Here is an 18,861-nt window from a genome sequence, read left to right as displayed (position 1 = left end):
TATCATTGTACATGACACATGAAATATAATAAAAATGCCGCTGATTTTCTTTCGCCGGTTTTTCTTGGGTCCGTCGTTGAATTCCTAACCGGTGGTACATTTTTGACTATCAATTAACGACTGTAATCACTTCTATAGTAAAAAAGATTTTTGACTTTAACTTGACTTTGAATAGCAATAAAATCACAATCAATAAGAAAATACAATGAGCGTAGATACACTGAGGAATTTCTAGACTATTATCACGGCCAATATTTTTTAAGTAATTGGATTGAAATTACACCGACCATTCGCCATCCAGACCGCCTAGTGACGCTTGTGTTTGGTTTGGTGGTGATAAAATATAGAAAATGCTTTACTATCCTCATTAAACACATAGCATAGTAACAGCCTGTAAATTTCCCAAGGCTGGGTTAAGGCCTCCTCTCCCACTAACGAGAGGAACATGTTCCACCAATGCGGGTTGGTGGAATGCACACGTGACAGAATTTCGATAAAATTAGACACATGCAGGTTTCCTCACAATGTTTTCTTTCACCGCCGAGCACGAGATGAATTATAAACACATATTAAGCACATACATAGTGTGCATATAGTAGTGCTTGCCTGGGCTTGAACCCGAAATCATCGGTCAAGATACACGCGTTCTAACCACTGGGCCATCTCAGCTGACAATATAATAATCACATATAAATGTTAATTAATTTGAGTTTTCCATTAACTTTAAGGTTTATACTGTTATTAATGAAGGCAGACAAAGTAACACGACAAATATTGTATAATACAACAAATTTATTTATTATTAATAGTAACTCATTTAAACCGAATGTTTTATGTATAAATTTTTAATCTATACAGATAACAAGTAAGCAACAAATAAGCCGACAATATGTATAAATATCACGGAATATCAGATCGTTAATCAAAAACCAATTGGCAACAAACAAAATGGCTTTCGTCTGGATCTTAAGCCTTGCCTTCTTCGTGGGTACGAACTGTTTTTTCTCATAAATCTTATATAACCTCGTTATTTTAAGATCATTTTTGCTTCAGTCTAACTCATACTTAAGTTCCTGATATAAAAGTATATCTTGAAGTAATTGGGTACCTACCAAAAAACTTTCTGTAGCAGATCTTTAGTTAAATACCGCCATCATTGATACAACTTCGATTTACTAATCTGAACTGGGCCTGACTTACAATTAATTTGAATATAGAATAGTTCCTTATTAAAGGGTAGAGGGTTATTCCAGGTGCCTCCTCGGCTTCTCACTTTAACAACATCGCTGGGTTAAACTCCACCATAGCTTCAGTTCCGTCTATCGTACAAGTGGAATTCCTGCAACCATGGGGTATCTGGCAGCAGAAGGGTGCTGGAACCATCCTCAACAACAGATATGTACTTACTGCGGCCTCTCTGTTCTCTGGACCGTAAGTACTTGAACTTAACATAACGGCAAACAGCATGATCTTCTATACCGTTTTCTCTACTCTTTTATACCCATAAAATTATGACACTAGGATTGTTGACTTTTATTTCGTATTAACGTAAATTATTTTATAACAATTCCTTTCAATAATCATCAATTTCGATATTTCACGTCTGCCGGGCGTTCCTCAACATTCACATATTTTATACAGAATATTTTATAACTTACATGATTTTCATATTTTTTCAGAGACTATAACCCGTTGTACCGTCGCGTCCGCGCTGGTTCCAACTTCCTTAGCTCCGGAGGTATTGTCAACTACGTTGAAAAAGAGAACAACTACCTAACTGGAAACATCACCAACCACCTTAATGACATCTCCGTTGTGAGACTAGCCGCCGTTTTCCAGTACTCTCCTTTCATCCAGCAGGCTCCTATTGTAGCGCCAGGATCCAGCATCCCTAACGGCATAATTCTGTCCCAGGCCGGTTGGGGTTCCAGAAACGTGAGTTAATTAAATAAATCAAATATCAAAATAGACTTTATTCGAGTAGGCTTTTACAAACACGTTTTTGTCATTAAACAACTATGTTAAGTGAAGTCACCTCCGGTTCGAAAAGTAGATCTATTGAGAAGAACTAGCAAGAAACTCAGTAGTTACTTTTTTTAATATTTTAAAATGAATGTTGTGTAATACAAGGTGATATATCACAATATAGTATGACATTTAAATTAATAAATGTATTTGAAACTGTTAATCATTCGAGTAAATATAAATTCTGATTTTTGCAGATATCAAACGCTTTAAGCGTTGTTCCGGTCGTGACAGTCGGTGGCAACCAGTGCGGCTTAAACCAGACCACTTTCAACTCCACCGTCCTCTGTGGAAACCTGTTCCAAGGATACAACGTCTCCAACGCGGACGCTGGTAGCCCCTGGTTCTTGGGCAACGTTACCATCGGAGTCGTCTCCGGATTGAACTTCAATAACAGCTCTTGGTCCGGCATCATCAGTGCTTCAGTCACTTATTACACCAACTGGATCCTGAGAACCGCCGTCTAATTGACGAGTATCACATTAACATAGAATGTCATGAATTAATTAAAATTAAACGAATTTATTTAAGTCGACATTAGCATTTTATTTTTTCGTCTGGAACTTATCTCTTAATATATGAATGTTCTGTAAACCTAACATAAATATATTAACTGCGTAACAATTATTATTTATGGGGGGGTATTATTTATATCTATTTCTCGTTTAGTAAGAGATAGGATATCAATTAATTTTAACATATAGATAAAGTGGTTGTTACAAATTAGAAATGACTGTTCCCTATTTTATATAATCTGTTTACCTAAAATAGTCATTAGGCTAAAATGGGAGAAATTTCTCTAGTGATCCTGGGATGTAATTGCATTAGGTCAACAAAAATTACGGTAACAATCTATTTCATCGGATATTTGGGTGATAATATAATTACTTTCTTTGTTTTTTTTTTTGGTAATTTACTAATTTACAAATTTATCAGAAACACCAGTAGCATTTTTTATTTCTTAATAAAAATCGGCAATATACAACTAGAATATTACGCTACAATAAATTTTATAGCACTCATTTAAGTATTGTGGAAGGATTAGAGATATTTTAAAGTAATATTTCTGTCGCGTTGATTGTACGAAGATGACGTCGTTTTGGGTTTTTATCGTCGTTCTCTTTGTAGGTAAGTGTTTCGCATATATTTTGTACATTAATAACATTATTATCCATTTGAGGAGAAGGTTATGACCAACAAGCTGCTTCAATTGTGAAGTGTTTTCTTTCACCAACAAACAAGAAATGAATTATGCACATGGAAATTGATCGTCGCTTGTCGTAACGAGCTTGGTTGCTTTTATAGCTCATAGGCAATGGCTCTGTAAGAAATATTAATGATATTAATGTTCAAACATTAATGATGACATCGCCAATGCCCTTGAGACTGTAATTTCACTGGCCGACTTACCCTACCAACCGGAAGATAACAATACAGGACAATACTGTTTGGACAAAATCAATAATTACATTTGAGAATTAATCATCAGATCATTAAAAAAATCACATTTGCAATGTATTAAAGAATGTTTTTTAATTACATTAAATACCATCTGTTCGGAATTTAAAGTCTATTGACAAAAATCGACTGTAAATCCAGTCCTGTATCATTATTTCTATTTTCCAATATTTGAAATACAAAGTTAATTTATCAAATACACTAAATTTTATCAGCTAATACTTTAATTACTCGACTCTTACTGAAAACAGATTTTTTGTTTAAAGAACAGTCAATCTACACGCCGTAATTCGCTGCTTGTTAATAATCTCATTAATTTTTCAGGATCCATATCAGCATCCCCCGATCGCATTGTCGGTGGTCAACCCACTACTGTTGAAAGGTATCCTTCTATAGTGCAAGTAGAATTCCTGAGCCAACTGACAAGCGTATGGTCACATAACTGCGGCGGCAGTATTCTAACCTCAAGATTCGTTTTGTCTGCGGCGCAATGTTTTACTGGATGGTAAGTTTTATTAGGTACTATTTTTTGTTTTTAGTGGTAAGTATACGCATTTAAGTCGCATTCTAAACCTCACTTGAACAAATATAAAGTTTAGTAGTAAAATACTTTTATAAAACCAGGGAAAGTAAGGTAAGACTTTCCCTTGTCTTACTTTCGCCTTATAGGGTATTGGTTCATGAGGACGACCAAATAATCCTGATAGTAAGGGGTTTGAAAGAGGGGGAAAGTGTCTAAACAGTACGCAGTAAGAAATAATTACTATTTCTTACATCATACGAATGTGCAACCCGCCTTAGGAGTTAAGATGTGATGTTCCTTGTAGTTAGGAGCCGAGATGGCCCAGTGGTTAGAATACGTGCATCTAAGCTCAGGTTAGCATTACTGGATATTCATGTGCGCAATTTGTGTTTATAATTCATCTCAAGCTCGGCGGTGAAGGAAACCATCGTGAGGATACCTCCATGTGTCTAATTTCACAAAAATTCTGCCACATGTGAATTCCAATCCGCAGCAGCATAAATATCCCACTGATATTTACAGGCTGTTGTTGTTTTTGTTGTCGTCAGTAGAATATCTGATATTCGCCGTGCTTTGAAAAGTTTTACCATTATTATCAGACAATCCAAAATACGAATCCTTTGAATTAAATTTACAAAATTCATATAAGAATACATATAACAAAAGCTTTGCATCAACCCTTGATAATTATCGGCAATTTGACAAAATAATTATTATCCTTCCTATCTTATTTCTTGTCAATAAAATGATTTGTTATTTTATAATTAACAGTGACTAATTCTTTATCAATATTATAATCATCATCATTATCATTACATAATATAATACATAGTTGCTTACCGCTGTCTCTCCCTGTGTATGCTTATATGTTTAAAATTACGCAACGGATTTTGATACGGTTGTTTTTAATAGATTGTTTCGAGAGGAAGGTTTTTATACATAATGTATGGACAATATAGTACAGGAACGCTGATTATTTTAGAAGTTTCTAATGAGACGTCGTAAATTTACAATTTTTTTAGTATATTTAGTATCAGTATTGCACCCGTGCGAAGCCGGAGCGACCGCTAGTTATTAGATTAAACTGGTTACAGCTTCCGACTATTCATATGGTCTGTAAGGATTTGATTTCCTTTCTTATGTTTATAGGAACTCAGATGCCCCATTCCGCCGTATAAGAGCCGGTGCAACTTACCGCCACGTCGGTGGTTTGGTTGTATATGTTGATGAGGCTTTAAACCATCCCAGCTACGGATCCAGCGGTATAGGTGGTGACATCAGCGTGGTGAGACTTAAGACGGCGCTGTCTTACTCCCCCACCATCCAGCAAGCTACCATCGTGACGCATGGTTCAACAGTGCCCGATAATCATGCAGTTGTGTTTGCTGGATGGGGAAGGATTGCCGTAAGATATCTTTCGTTATTTTGAAATTCGAATTTAAAAAAAAAAATTAAAGCCTCTTTAATATTGTCATAGGTAAAATTCTGTAAATAAATAATTAAAATCGATATTTCGATTTCCGGTTAATGAAGATAATTTTACCGACTATATTATTTTCACCCTAAATGGTTTTTTTTTTAAAGTATGTATTTGTAAATGTCAAAGTTTAAGAGGTCAAATATTCAAATGTAGTATGTTTTCCGAGGCACGCTGTGTAAATACTTCCAATTACCAGATATCTAGCTCCTGAAAAATATTTTTTAGTGGTAGCTACATTTAATATAAAAAAAAGTTGTTAAATGACGATTCAAAGGTGCTTGTATAACCTACTTGAATAAAGTATATCAATTCAAAATACTTATAAAAGCCTACTTGAATAAAGTATATTTTGATTTTTAACGGATAAAGTCAAAACATTTTTCTGGCTCGACCAGGGGTTTGATTTCTGGAGTCTTATAAGCTATAGTTAAAAAAATCACTTCAAATAACACTAAAAACACAATTTATTTTAGTTCTGTTGTATAGTACTTCATTTCCTCAGTCAGGTGGGCCTCACTCGCATGTACTCCGCGATGTCACGGTATACACAATCAACAACGAGCTATGTGCACAGTTATACACACAGCTGTCAGTGCCGCTCAACGTTACACAGGATATGATATGTGCTGGTGTACTGAATGTCGGTGGTCGAGATGCCTGCCACGATGACTCTGGTGGACCGGTGTACTTTGGTGATATTGTTGTTGGTGTGATATCGTTTGGCTATGACTGCGCGAATGGAAGCTGGCCTAGCATCAGCAGCGCTGTTGGATCTTACACTGATTGGATTGTTGAATCTGCCGTTTTGACGTAATAAAAATGTCATCATAAATTTATTGTTTTTTTTTTCGAATAATTTTAAAATGTCGTTCCATGCGCGACTCTCTTTTGTTTTTTTAATAATCCGTTTGCGCGGGAAAACAACTTGTATTATTTTATACAGCCATACCAATGACATTCTAAAATCGATTACACTTTTACGAAAACGGATACACTAAGAAAATATGAGTTTATTAAATATATAATTATAATATAAATGTATAAGCATAACGAAGTACCTAGCTATTTCTAAAAATAGTTATTTCTTTTATGTTGATAATTCTTATTTAAATATATTTATCATTTCATTTATTTGATTTAATATTATATTATAAACATATAAGAATAAAACTTTTCAACGTTATGTTTATGGTGATTCAAAAATATGGAATTTAAAGGGCTAATCAATTGTAATACAAAAACCTATTCTAAGAGCTTTTCTTTTTAACTTATATAATTACACATGTGTTATAATTTTGAACACACAATATATTTAATTTTCAGTGATGTTAGATTCAAACTGTCTTAATTTCAAATTTTATTATTAAGTAAATATTTCTCACATGTAATATTAATTCAATATTTTACATTAATAAATAAAATTCATATATATAACCTCTCACCAACATCAAACCTAAAGTTTTTTTATTACTTAGTCAGAGACATCTACCGGATAAATGTTTAAACATTACATATCTGACCGTTCTGACGTGTTAATTTAAATTCAACAGTTTTCAACTAGATGACTCTGATTGTCTAAAAATATTTTAAATATTTTACAATATTTAAGATACCAGTGCTGTTTCTATTTTAAAATTAAATATTAATTTAAATGAGTATATGTAGTGTTGGATCAACCACGCAGCTACTTGGGGCCCTAATCTCCTACATAGCGATTTTTTTTAATGTTTTAAGCAACATGTTTTGTTAATAAAAAAAACCAAAGCAGATCCTATTAGTATTTATATATATAATATAATTGCGTGAACATATAAGTCAAACTCAAAGTCAAAGTCAAAAATCTTTATTCAAAATCGAAGTGCTTACACTTTCTTATTAATAGTCAAAAATCTACCACCGCGGCGCCGATTCGGAATTTAACACTTCAGACCCGAGAAGAATCAGCGAAAGAAACTCAGCGGGATCATTTTTTTTATATAGAAAATTCTATTATATAATAATATTCAAATGCGAAAGTAATTAACTTCGGATGTTGATAGTTTGCGTTCTGAGGATGGATGGAAGGAAAGAAAGTAGACTATTACTTTTTTATTTTTTTATTCATAAAAGGATTTACACAGGAGTATAATCACCCATTTAGCAAGGATATAATATTATTTTCAACCGACTTCCAAAAGGAGGAGGTTATCAATTCGTCTGTATTTTTTTTTTTATGTTTGTTACCTCATAACTTTTCACTGGGTGGACCGATTTTAATAATTTTTTTTTTGTTTGAAAGGTAGTGCTTTTTTTTCCGATGATGGTATCCATATGAAAACGACATAAGTCTTAAATTTGCATTATGTATATACGCGACAAATAGGTGAATAACTGAAAATAAAGTTAACCAATTTTGATAATTCTTTTTTTATTATAAAATATATACTTCAAGGGTAATTTGGTGAAAGTTTGGTAAGGTTCTGAGCACAGGATCCATGACAAAGTAACGGAACGGAAGGGAACGGAACAATTCTGAGGAGCACGTTAGCGATACTCCGTCGAATCTTTTATTTATAGGTTATTTGGATATTTGAGTCACCTTCCGTAATGTGGTTATGATTATGTAATTATCATAGTCGAACATTATAATCAACTAGCTACCCACCCCGGCTTCGCACGGGTGCAATACTGATACTAAATATACTACAGAATTTGTTTATTTACGACATCACATCGCAAACTTCTAAAATTATCAGTGTTTCTTTACTACATTGTTCATGTATTATATACACAAACCTTCCCCTTGAATCACACTATCTTTTAAAAAAACCGCATCAAAATCCGTTGCGATTTAAAGATATAGGGACAGAGAAAGCGACTTTGTTTTATACTATTTAGTGATGGAACTCCTATACGGCTCGCAGTTAGGGTGCAATATGGGGCAGAATTTCTTACTATCTTTAATCAAATTTTGTGTTATTATATGATGTACGAAATATAGTTTGTCTTTTTCAATTTTTATTTGCTGAGTTTGATTACAGCTCTTTCGAGCGATCCTTGTAGTTCACGCCGCGTGACGTATTAAATCCGAGCTGACACCGGCTCCAAATATACCAATAATTATAACTACATGATATAATCGTTAATTGACTTTTAAGTAGTCTAATATTTTTCATTTCATTTAACTTAGGAAGACTCTAAAAAATATGTTGAATACGCAATTATTTTTATTACTTTTTCGTGCATATTCATTTGTTTTAAAATAGTGTTTTATTTGAAGTCGGTTTTTCTTTTTGTTAAAATTTTTATTTATGTATGTATATAATATCGTCTATTATCAGTGTTTCTTTACTACATTGTTCATGTATTATACACAAACCTTCCCCTTGAATCACACTATCTTTTAAAAAAACCGCATCAAAATCCGTTGCGTAGATTTAAAGATATAGGGACAGAGAAAGCGACTTTGTTTTATACTATTTAGTGATGGAACTCCTATACGGCTCGCAGTTAGGGTGCAATATGGGGCAGAATTTCTTACTATCTTTAATCAAATTTTGTGTTATTATATGATGTACGAAATATAGTTTGTCTTTTTCAAATTTTTTTTGCTGAGTTTGATTACAGCTCTTTCGAGCGATCCTTGTAGTTCACGCCGCGTGACGTATTAAATCCGAGCTGACACCGGCTCCAAATATACCAATAATTATAACTACATGATATAATCGTTAATTGACTTTTAAGTAGTCTAATATTTTTCATTTCATTTAACTTAGGAAGACTCTAAAAAATATGTTGAATACGCAATTATTTTTATTACTTTTTCGTGCATATTCATTTGTTTTAAAATAGTGTTTTGTTTGAAGTCGGTTTTTCTTTTTGTTAAAATTTTTATTTATGTATGTATATAATATCGTCTTAGTTTTAGTTACTACTAATACTTAATACTAGATATAAGTATAACAACATAAAAAATCTGAAAACAAAGTTGTATGTATGTAAGTTTCGTGTCCATGCCAGTGACCGTTGAAGACCTTCGTCCGGAGTAAATTCTGATACAGGATCCAGTCGTGCTTGCTACGATAATGCTTTGCTTTCAGTAAAGAACCAACATGTACGATTAATGTCATAGGATTCGTTTTATTTAGTGATTCTTATTCAGCTTTGACCTAAACTAACTAGCGATTTAGTAATAATTTTTTGATTCAACGAGGAAATGCTGCTAGCATCTTTGCCACAATTTACACGCGGTCAAGATTGATACAGGCACTATTTGTATGTTCATATTTAGTGTATATGTAAGCACTAAATGTTATTAATTGTTATGCTCATAAAAAAACTAACAGACAAGTTAAAATAAAATGTAAAATTTACATAAAAAAATATCTAAACAAAAAACTTAGAAAAAATATTTCGATATAAATGAAAAATCGGAACACGTTTTATCACGGTTGTTACCTAAATTAAGAAAGGGAAAATATTGAAGGGAATTTTTCATGCTCGTAAAAAAATATTGGCAATCAAGAACTTGAATGGAATGATTAAGGGTAAAAACCTGAGGGTAAGGTTATGTACATCGACTAAGGCCATATCACATAGGTTGCATCTGACCTCACAATTGCAACTTTACAACAAAAATACAAAAAAATGCTTTTTTTTTATGGTATATTCAATGTAAGAATTTCGATCGGCTTTAAATCGCTTATAGCTTTTTTTTCGAAAACATAGACTGTAAGTAAATGATAAGAAGAAATGTCTATACTCTTAGCTGACTTTGTGCAAGTTATTCAGTATTCAAGCATTAAAATGATTTATTGATTGTCAAATTAAACACTACCAGTTGCCACAAATTCAGAAAAAATCATGTAAAAGATAAAGATAATGATAATGGTTGGTAAGTACCTACAGGCAAGTTCCAAGCTCAGTGGCATATTAATGATGTGATGAATGATTAATATTTCTTATGGCACCAATATTTAGGGCTGTGGTGACCACTTGCAATCGATAGGCCCATGTACCCGTCCGCCTACCTATTTTTTATATAAAAAAACATATATCTAGCAAAACTGATTTTATAAAAAAGTATCAATTATACGAAAAGAAATATTTATAAATGGTTGCTATAATTATAAAGCGCTTAAGCGCTGAAAACAATAGCGTGTCTCATTAAAAGTATCATTAATATGATTGATAGTGGATTTCTTCTAACTTCACTAACTGTGTCGTGTAGTTTATAAGTTTTCATTTTAATTATAATATCGATTTATTCTTTGCATTATACAATGGCCCAGTGTATCTTAACCGATGATAGACCGATGATAGCGGGTTCAAACCCAGGCAAGCACCACTATACATACATGTGCTTAATTTGTGTTTATAATTCATCTCGAGCTCGACGGTGAAAGAAAACATCGTGAGGAAACCTGCATATGTCTAATTTCATCGAAATTCTGCCACATGTGCATTTCACCAACTCGCATTGGAACAGCGTGGTGGAATATGTTCCAAACCCTCTCCTTAATGGAAGAGGAGGCCTTATCCCAGCAGTGGGAAATTTACACGCTGTTTACTTACTTTACTTTACTATTATACACGTATTAAAGATTATCTTTAAAACCAAATTTAAGTTGAAATTACCGTGTATATTATGTGTCATTGTATATTTTATTTACTGAGAATGGATTAGAATAGAGATAGGAAGTGTTTGGGGAAAACAAGCGGTTGGAAAAACCAAATGCCCATGTAATATGAATTATTATAAAACAAGAATTAAAGGCTTATTATATATTATTGTTGTATCTAGATAACCGTTATCAGTCAGATATATTTGATACTTATTATTACATCAACCGTGAGAAAGTATCGACACAATATAACTAAGACGTTGATCTAAGTTATATTTTTTTATACTAGCTGTGCAGGTGACTTCGTGTGCGTTTGAATTTAAAAAAAAAGTTATTGTAACCTAAGTTACTCCTTATTACATGAGCTATTTGCAGGGAAAGTGGTCCTCCGTGCTACCTCCGTGGTCGAGTGGTGTGTACACCGGTTTTCATGGGTACGCCACTCTGAGGTCCCGGGTTCGATTCCCGGCCGAGTCGATGTAGATTACCATTAGTTTTCTATGTTGTCTTGGGTCTGGGTGTTTGTGGTACCGTCGTTACTTCTGATTTCCATAACACAAGTGCTTCAGCAACTTACATTGGGATCAGAGTAATGTATGTGATGTTGTCTCATATTTATATTTTATATTTATAAAGTCCTGTCAAAATCGGTCCAGCCGTTCCAGAGATTAGTCGAAGCAAACAAACGGACCAAAATAGAAAAATAAGGTTAATTTGCTATATTTACCCTGTATACATATGTACCTATGCATTTAGTAAAAAAATGTTATTTTGAAGTTACAAACAGACACTCAAATTTTATTATACGTATAGATATAATATGTATGTAAAGAACATCCAGTTTCGGGAAAGCTGTATAAAGTGAGAAGGCACAATATTATATAGATAATGAAAAGGCGTGCAGACAGTGGATGTGATTTTCATGGATATGAACTCGATCACATTCGGTTACCTTGCTAGTAATATTTATTTTAGTTATTAGGAATAAGCTTGATATTAAAAAAATATATATTTAAATAAATAAGTATTTTAATCAAATCGAACTATATTTTATTCAATACGAGTAGTCGCTTGCGGCTTCGCTCGCCTTTTAGGTTGTTCTTATCTATTATATATATATAATATAGGTGTTAGTATGTTTGAGATAAAAAAGTAGCCAATGTCCTGTCTTGGAGTTCAATTTTTCGATTTTGTCTAAATATATTTTCAAGATATTATGTACTTAATATGATAAAGTATGACAATAGATTGTTAAAGTTACTAAAATAGATAAATAAAATATATAATGAATATAAAAAGAATAATAAAATATATAAAGGGAGCCGAGCAGGACTTTTATATCTATATATGAAAACACAAAAATATATTATCTACATAAATATAATTATGGGAAAAAGGAATAATATCTTATGAATCTAGTTTATTCAAAGCCAGAAACAAATATGTTTAGTCAAAAACATTCTTACATATTAAAAGAACTTTTTTTTAATCGAAATTTTATTATGTATAATATAAATTTCGTTTTGGAATATAAATCCTACACAAATAACCGAAACACAATAGATTCCTTTTTTAAGAATGAATTAACTGTATGTAGGTAATTATTAATTTTAAATCTTAATTTAAAATTAAATTTATGATTATTAGTATGAAAAGCTCGGTTAATTTTTATTTAAAAAATGGGATTAGTTTTACTAATTATAAAAAAATAATGGATTATATTTCCCTAGAATTTCCTTAGCTAGGTGTTCCCGGGGCTTTCGATCAATAGCCCACCGATCCCAGTGAGGGAGACGCATGCGCGGCGGCCATTTTTCGTTCGTATCTAGACCAGGATAGTCTGTGGCTTCGAAAACAAAAGACTGCAGTAAATATTGCCAAAAAAATGAGTCCAGAGAGAGAAGTTCAAGGTATTTTAAAGTATTGTGTTTTCCTAAAGTGACAGTGTTATGTAATACGTTAAAAACTCGTGTAACAGTGATAAGGATTCGTGATAAGAAACGGGAATGTGTTAATTCTAAAACGAAAGCGACCTTAAAGTGTACACACATGAAAATAATGAGGAATATCAATGAATTTAAAGAATAATTCAATCAATTTGAACGATTCTTTCGTTGTTGTTTTTTTTTTGTGTATACTTTATTATGTTTACCTTTGTCAAATCATAATGTCAAATCGAATTTAAAAAAAAATCTGAATTTCAAATTTCGAATTACATAAGTCAATAAATAATATAACTAAAGAGTATTTTGTGTTTCAGAACCAGTAGATGTGATGGAGTCGATAGATGAATTAAAGGAACGATTGTCATCTATGAAACGGATGATGGAAGAAAGGAAAAACGCCGGATCAGGCACCAAGGAATTGTTCCAAGGTCAAGCGAGGAGTCTCCAAGGGACAACCATGATCGATGGGAATTTTCTCAGTTTCGTATTCGGCGGTTCTCTCTTCGTAATCTTAAGTGTATCAGTGTATGCTTTTTATAACTTATACCATGCTGTTCTGAAGAAATTCCCTTCGACGCACACGGAATTGTAAATTGGACTCTAATACGTAGTATCTAAGGTTTATATCGCGATGGCTGATGATACAGTATCATGACAAAGTTTAGGTGAAAATGCTGTTAGAATGCCAATAAAGTGTGATTTTTTTGAACAACGTTAATTGTGTTTCATTTTTATACAAATTAATTTTGGTTTAGTTCTTATTGTGTAATAAAATACATTAATGTTTGAGACAATATGTTACTTTTGTTGATTGAATTAATATATATTTAGATCAAAATATATGTATAGTATTAAAGTATGCTCTATCAACAGATCGGAACTCTTCCACTGATTAAATTATAATAACACAGATATTTATATTTACACACTTGGTGGTAGGGCTTTGTGCTAGCCTGTCTAGGTAGGTACCACCCACTCATCAGTTATTCTTCCGCCAAATAACAGTACTCAGTATTGTTGTGTTCCGGTTTGAATGGTGAGTGAGCCAGTGTAACTACAGGCACAAGGGACATAACATTTTAGTTAGTAGTTGGTGGCACATTGACGATGTAATGAATAGTTAATATTTCTTACAGCTTCATTGTCATGGGTGATGATGACCACTTACCATCAGGTGGCCCATATGCTCGTCCGCCAACCTAAACCATTAACAAAAGATGTGTTAATTAAACAAACTTAAATTCATATATTATAAATGAAAATTTAATTATATTAACTATACGAATTTAAATAAAATCGAACATTCTCCTTTAGAAAATACATAGGTACATACATGTTTTCATCGAATAGATCGTCCGAATAATGATTAATAAAGAATTATCAACAAATACCGTACCGTTGATCAGTCATAAAATATCATCTTCTTTTAGCTACACTTAATATAGATGTTGACGATTCAAAAGCGCTTGTAAAAGCCTGTTTGAGTAATAAATAAATAAATATGAGACAACATCACATACTCTGATCTCAATGTAAGTAGCTGAAGCACTTGTGTTATGGAAATCAGAAGTAACGACGGTACCACAAACACCCAGACCCAAGACAACATAGAAAACTAATGGTAACCTACATCGACTCGGCCGGGAATCGAACTCGGGACCTCGGAGTGGCGTACCCATGAAAACCGGTGTACACACCACTCGACCATGGAGGTCGTCAAGTAATGTAATGTGTATGTATATTGATTGATTGATTATAGCCCGCGTCGGATATTCTTCTGTTCTATTGTATCCTTTACTTCACTATACAAATTTGTTTCAGTCTAAGACGTTTCCAACAAGATCTTGGCATGAGATTATCGAATGACGACAAACTTCCGGAAATTATAAGCTTTTCTTGGTAATTTCTTGGCGTACAAATTCCAATCAGCACTACTGAGATATGATAACAACAAACAACAACAGCCTGCAAATTCCCACTGCTGGGCTAAAGGCCTCCTCTCCCTTTGAGGAGAAGGTTTGGAACATATTCCACCACGCTGTTGCAATGCGGGTTGGTGGAATACACATGTGGCAGAATTTTTATGAAATTTGTCACATGCAGGTTTCCTCACGATGTTTTCCTTCACCGCTGAGCACGAGATGAATTATAAAGACAAATTAAGCACATGAATCAGCGGTGCTTGCTTGGGTTTGAACCCACAATCATCGGTTAAGATGCATGCGTTCTAACCACTGGGCCATCTCGACTGAGATATGATAAAAATCATTTAATGGATATAATTCTCGTGCTTTTCTTAATTCTAGTTTGCCGACGGACAAGTGTACCTCATATTAAGTGGTCACCACTTCAGATAGACATTGGTGTAAGAAATATTAACAATTCAATAAATCGCTAATGTGCCAACTACCTTGAGAATTAACATGTTAGGCCATTTGTGTCTGTAGTCTACTGGCTGACTAACACTACAAACCGGAACAACGGTTAGCTAGTGAGTGAGGGAATTTAATTGAAATAAAAAAAATATTATTTTCCAAACTAATCTAAACGTAAGTTATGTTACTACTTATGTAGGTGTTCCTATTTGTGACAAGCTATTATATTATTAAATTTACATAAAAACGTATAAAGTCATCGCGTGGATTACTTACCACACAAGCGAACCTTTTAGTTTAAAATGGTATAAATGACCGGCGAAAAAGTAAATGAAAATACAATTTGATGAAGTGTATTTGATATTTTTGATTAAATTTCGAAGTAACGTCGACAAGTAATGGAAGCAACGAGAAATGCTTTTAAATAAATGAACGAGTTATAACTAAAAGGATGTAAGTGATAAAAATGTATTTTAAGTTTAGTACATTTGTCTTAAAGACTATTTTCTGAGCGTCAAATCGGTGTGAATTCGGAAGGTATTTTTTCGTGACTTACGTCCTTTTGGTTCTGTTTCCTTGGCATTGTCATCGCGTGACATTTCTGACAGTTCGAATGTTTAACACGATATGTCGCTTAGTATTATATGCCTGGTATTATTTATTTCACAAGCTGGTGCACACTAGTTTGTTCGCGAGTGGATTATAAATACGCGTTATACAGTTACATGTTATTGTAATAAAAATGTTTGGATTTCCGTGAATTAAGTTAGAGTATTTAAATTACCCAACAAAATGACAACATATTGAAAGTGGCTGGAAGCCACTGGATGAGTGTAGCTTGTGATCGAGACCAATGGTGAGCTTTAGAGGAAGCCTTCACCCTCAAGACGAGGGGTTATTCTCAGTTATATGATTAAAAAATTACAGATATATTTATTTTTAAAATAATTAGATAGTAAGAATACACTTTAAATATTTTGTATTCATTTTTCATTTTGTTTTCATTTTAAATTTTTATAATTAAGAAAGAAATATAAGGCTTTTTATTTATTTAAATTACCCGATTTAAATAGACAAAAACAAATAGATTTATTTCGTTTTTTGACTTGTTTACTGACCCCAGTTTCTGAATAAAGTCAGTTTAAAGATTTTGGCTTGAACCCGTATTCTAATTGCTCAATACATCTTTAACACAGGAGTCTTAACTGAACAGCAGTTCATTAAGCATTTTAAAAGTAGACATGTAATATACATACATAAATCTTCTGTACGTATGTATGTAACTCTTTTAAAACAGTTGCTTTGGAACTCTAAGTGTATCTGAGTAGACATGGATTAGGTTGATATCGGAAAGTAAACTAAAGTCTCGAATTCGGAACGAGAAGTGCAAAAAAGTCCTGTGAAAGTGAGACAGCAATAAAGAGGAAAGTAAACAAAAAATCTTGTAATTCTAGGCATAGCGCTGGCGGTAATTGTTCGTTGGCACACGTCAAAGGGATCGTTTAAAGATGAGATTGTGAGCCGCACAAAGACGATTGTCGTAGACATTATAAACATGAAATTGTTTGTGAGCATGTGTGTGTTCAATTATAACATACCGTGTTCTCACCACATTCTCGCCTAATGAATAAATGCCTTGTGTAATATATTTAAAAAGGAACGCCTGTCAAAGAGGCTTAGGTTTACTTTCAGTTACGATGTTTGGGTGCTTTGGGAATACTTCTGAGTCATTGATTAGTTGTCGTTTTAGTTGGATTTCGATGTAATTGATTTAATGTAATTATTATTGATATTAAATATCCGATAGAGTTATTAGACTTTTCTTTACAAAATGACAATTTCAATTTCGTTTGGTAAGAATATAATCATTTTCACCAATAGGGAAGATGCAATATTTTTATTCTTGTGTTTATTTTAAAGAACTCCATATAGGATAGACCACAAGTATATTAAAAATCTAAAACATTGTAATTTACAGCAAAAATGCGGTTACAAAATATCAGTTTAAAGTTTCGCGCGAAAACCGATCTATATTTCGTATGACGTCACTGCTGTCTGTCACTGTTCCATGATCGTACTTGTCGTCACTGGTTTTCATACTTATGCTTTTTTTCTCGACCTTTGAGATACTTTTTTGGAAAAATACAAAATGGACTATCGATACTTCGCAAAAAGCTATATTGACGTATGTTTTGTGCCAATGTATCCATGTACTTCAACAAAGTTTTCAAATGAATGGTTTTTGAGTGGACCTTCTGACTCAAAACTGAGATAAAATTGGTTTCAAGCTGAAAAAAGGAATCTGGAGTCTGCTTTGACAAACCTAACTTCCTTTTTAATTCGAAAAACGCAATTAATTTTCGTTTCAATGTTCACTTTTTTACAAATATTACCTCAAATAAATAGTCATAACAGGACTGACGTCACTGAACGCCAATTAGTGTTTTTGAAATACGTTCCGTTTCACGTTACTTTAATTCGTAGTTATTGTTATTAAACAAAATTATATGAAATATAAACCTTGCAGTGGCTATGTGAATATGTATTATATCTGCATTAACCCCTATTTATTGATAAAATATATTTTGAGCGGCTATGAAGTATGAGTGAGTATGAAACGGTTGCATTTGAAAGCGATCCTGTGGCACCGAAAAGGGGAAGGTACCGCTGGCTTTTGAGGGTATTCCGTGTGTACTAAGGGTTTCGTTCTGAGCACTGGCAAGTCCTACATACCCGACCACATCAAGTCGGAGAAACGCGCAACGTGTTTTTTCAGCGAGACAAAAAAGGTCTTCTTTTTGTGTCAACGATTGCTCTCATTTGACAGGCCTGTAGGCTTAACTTAACGTCCGCCTGTAAGAATAATGATAATTACGCCTTCAACATAAAGTGGATGGATGACATAATTGAAGAGAGGGGGGGGGCAAACAATGACATAATCAGTTACTGAAACTCTACCATATAAAAACAGATTCTATACATTAAATATTTAAATTTATATAATTAATAACACTAACTTTTTTATACAATAGGTAGGCTTTTTTTATATAAATGGTCAATGGTCAATTGTCCATTCCTTATCTGTACCACCAACCTTAAAAACAAAGATGACATGTCCCTTTTGCCTTTAATTACACTGGCTCACTCAACTTTTAAATCTGAACAAAACCTGCTAGTTTGGGTAGGTTACAGCAACACTGGTATTGCTGTAACTTATCTACACTGGCCTGTACAAAGCCCTCCTACCAAGTAATACTTTAAGCTGCATTGTAAATTATGATTATTATTAAAAACATTCTAAATAGTTAAAATATGACAACAGTCTTAATGAAACTAAAATAGAACGAATTTTTAAAAAAATTAAAATATAAATTAAAAAGAAAAATTCTCTCGTATCTATGGTATCAATATTCAAACTATATTTATTATTCATATTTTATAGAAGCTACAG

At 33.0% G+C, this 18,861-nt stretch overlaps 3 protein-coding genes across 3 annotated transcripts; all 3 read left to right on the top strand.

The window, feature by feature from the left end:
* The first annotated feature begins 893 nt into the window (after nucleotides 1–893).
* Nucleotides 894–2,560, top strand: LOC124538799 (trypsin, alkaline C-like). Its single transcript, XM_047116004.1, has 4 exons — nucleotides 894–992; nucleotides 1,261–1,431; nucleotides 1,680–1,935; nucleotides 2,223–2,560. Exons 1-4 carry the CDS (start codon nucleotides 949–951, stop codon nucleotides 2,490–2,492), a joined length of 741 nt encoding a protein of 246 aa, XP_046971960.1. The 5' UTR covers nucleotides 894–948; the 3' UTR covers nucleotides 2,493–2,560.
* Nucleotides 2,561–3,113: 553 nt separating this feature from the next.
* LOC124539113 (trypsin, alkaline C-like) lies at nucleotides 3,114–6,318 on the top strand. The gene is made up of 4 exons (XM_047116438.1): nucleotides 3,114–3,153; nucleotides 3,808–3,936; nucleotides 5,128–5,411; nucleotides 5,989–6,318. The coding sequence occupies exons 1-4, from the start codon at nucleotides 3,114–3,116 to the stop codon at nucleotides 6,298–6,300; spliced, it is 765 nt and encodes a 254-aa protein (XP_046972394.1). The 3' UTR covers nucleotides 6,301–6,318.
* Nucleotides 6,319–12,910: 6,592 nt separating this feature from the next.
* On the top strand, nucleotides 12,911–13,747 carry LOC124538970. Its single transcript, XM_047116261.1, has 2 exons — nucleotides 12,911–12,999; nucleotides 13,350–13,747. The coding sequence occupies exons 1-2, from the start codon at nucleotides 12,975–12,977 to the stop codon at nucleotides 13,625–13,627; spliced, it is 303 nt and encodes a 100-aa protein (XP_046972217.1). The 5' UTR covers nucleotides 12,911–12,974; the 3' UTR covers nucleotides 13,628–13,747.
* The last annotated feature ends 5,114 nt before the right edge of the window (nucleotides 13,748–18,861 follow it).

The sequence above is a fragment of the Vanessa cardui genome, chromosome 21, assembly GCF_905220365.1.
Source record: "Vanessa cardui chromosome 21, ilVanCard2.1, whole genome shotgun sequence".
Taxonomy (NCBI): domain Eukaryota; kingdom Metazoa; phylum Arthropoda; class Insecta; order Lepidoptera; family Nymphalidae; genus Vanessa; species Vanessa cardui.
The sequence above is the reverse complement of the archived record's forward strand: the minus strand, read 5'-3'. Positions and strand labels throughout refer to the sequence as shown.

Coding starts and splice junctions, on each gene's coding strand:
- LOC124539113 (XM_047116438.1), top strand. CDS start 3,114: ATGACGTCGTTTTGGGTTTTTATCGTCGTTCTCTTTGTAG. Junction 3,154..3,807: donor TATCGTCGTTCTCTTTGTAG/GTAAGTGTTTCG, acceptor TTAATTTTTCAG/GATCCATATCAGCATCCCCC. Junction 3,937..5,127: donor GTCACATAACTGCGGCGGCA/GTATTCTAACCT, acceptor ATGGTCTGTAAG/GATTTGATTTCCTTTCTTAT.
- LOC124538799 (XM_047116004.1), top strand. CDS start 949: ATGGCTTTCGTCTGGATCTTAAGCCTTGCCTTCTTCGTGGGTAC. Junction 993..1,260: donor CTTGCCTTCTTCGTGGGTAC/GAACTGTTTTTT, acceptor TCCAGGTGCCTC/CTCGGCTTCTCACTTTAACA. Junction 1,936..2,222: donor CCGGTTGGGGTTCCAGAAAC/GTGAGTTAATTA, acceptor TGATTTTTGCAG/ATATCAAACGCTTTAAGCGT.
- LOC124538970 (XM_047116261.1), top strand. CDS start 12,975: ATGAGTCCAGAGAGAGAAGTTCAAG. Junction 13,000..13,349: donor TCCAGAGAGAGAAGTTCAAG/GTATTTTAAAGT, acceptor TTTGTGTTTCAG/AACCAGTAGATGTGATGGAG.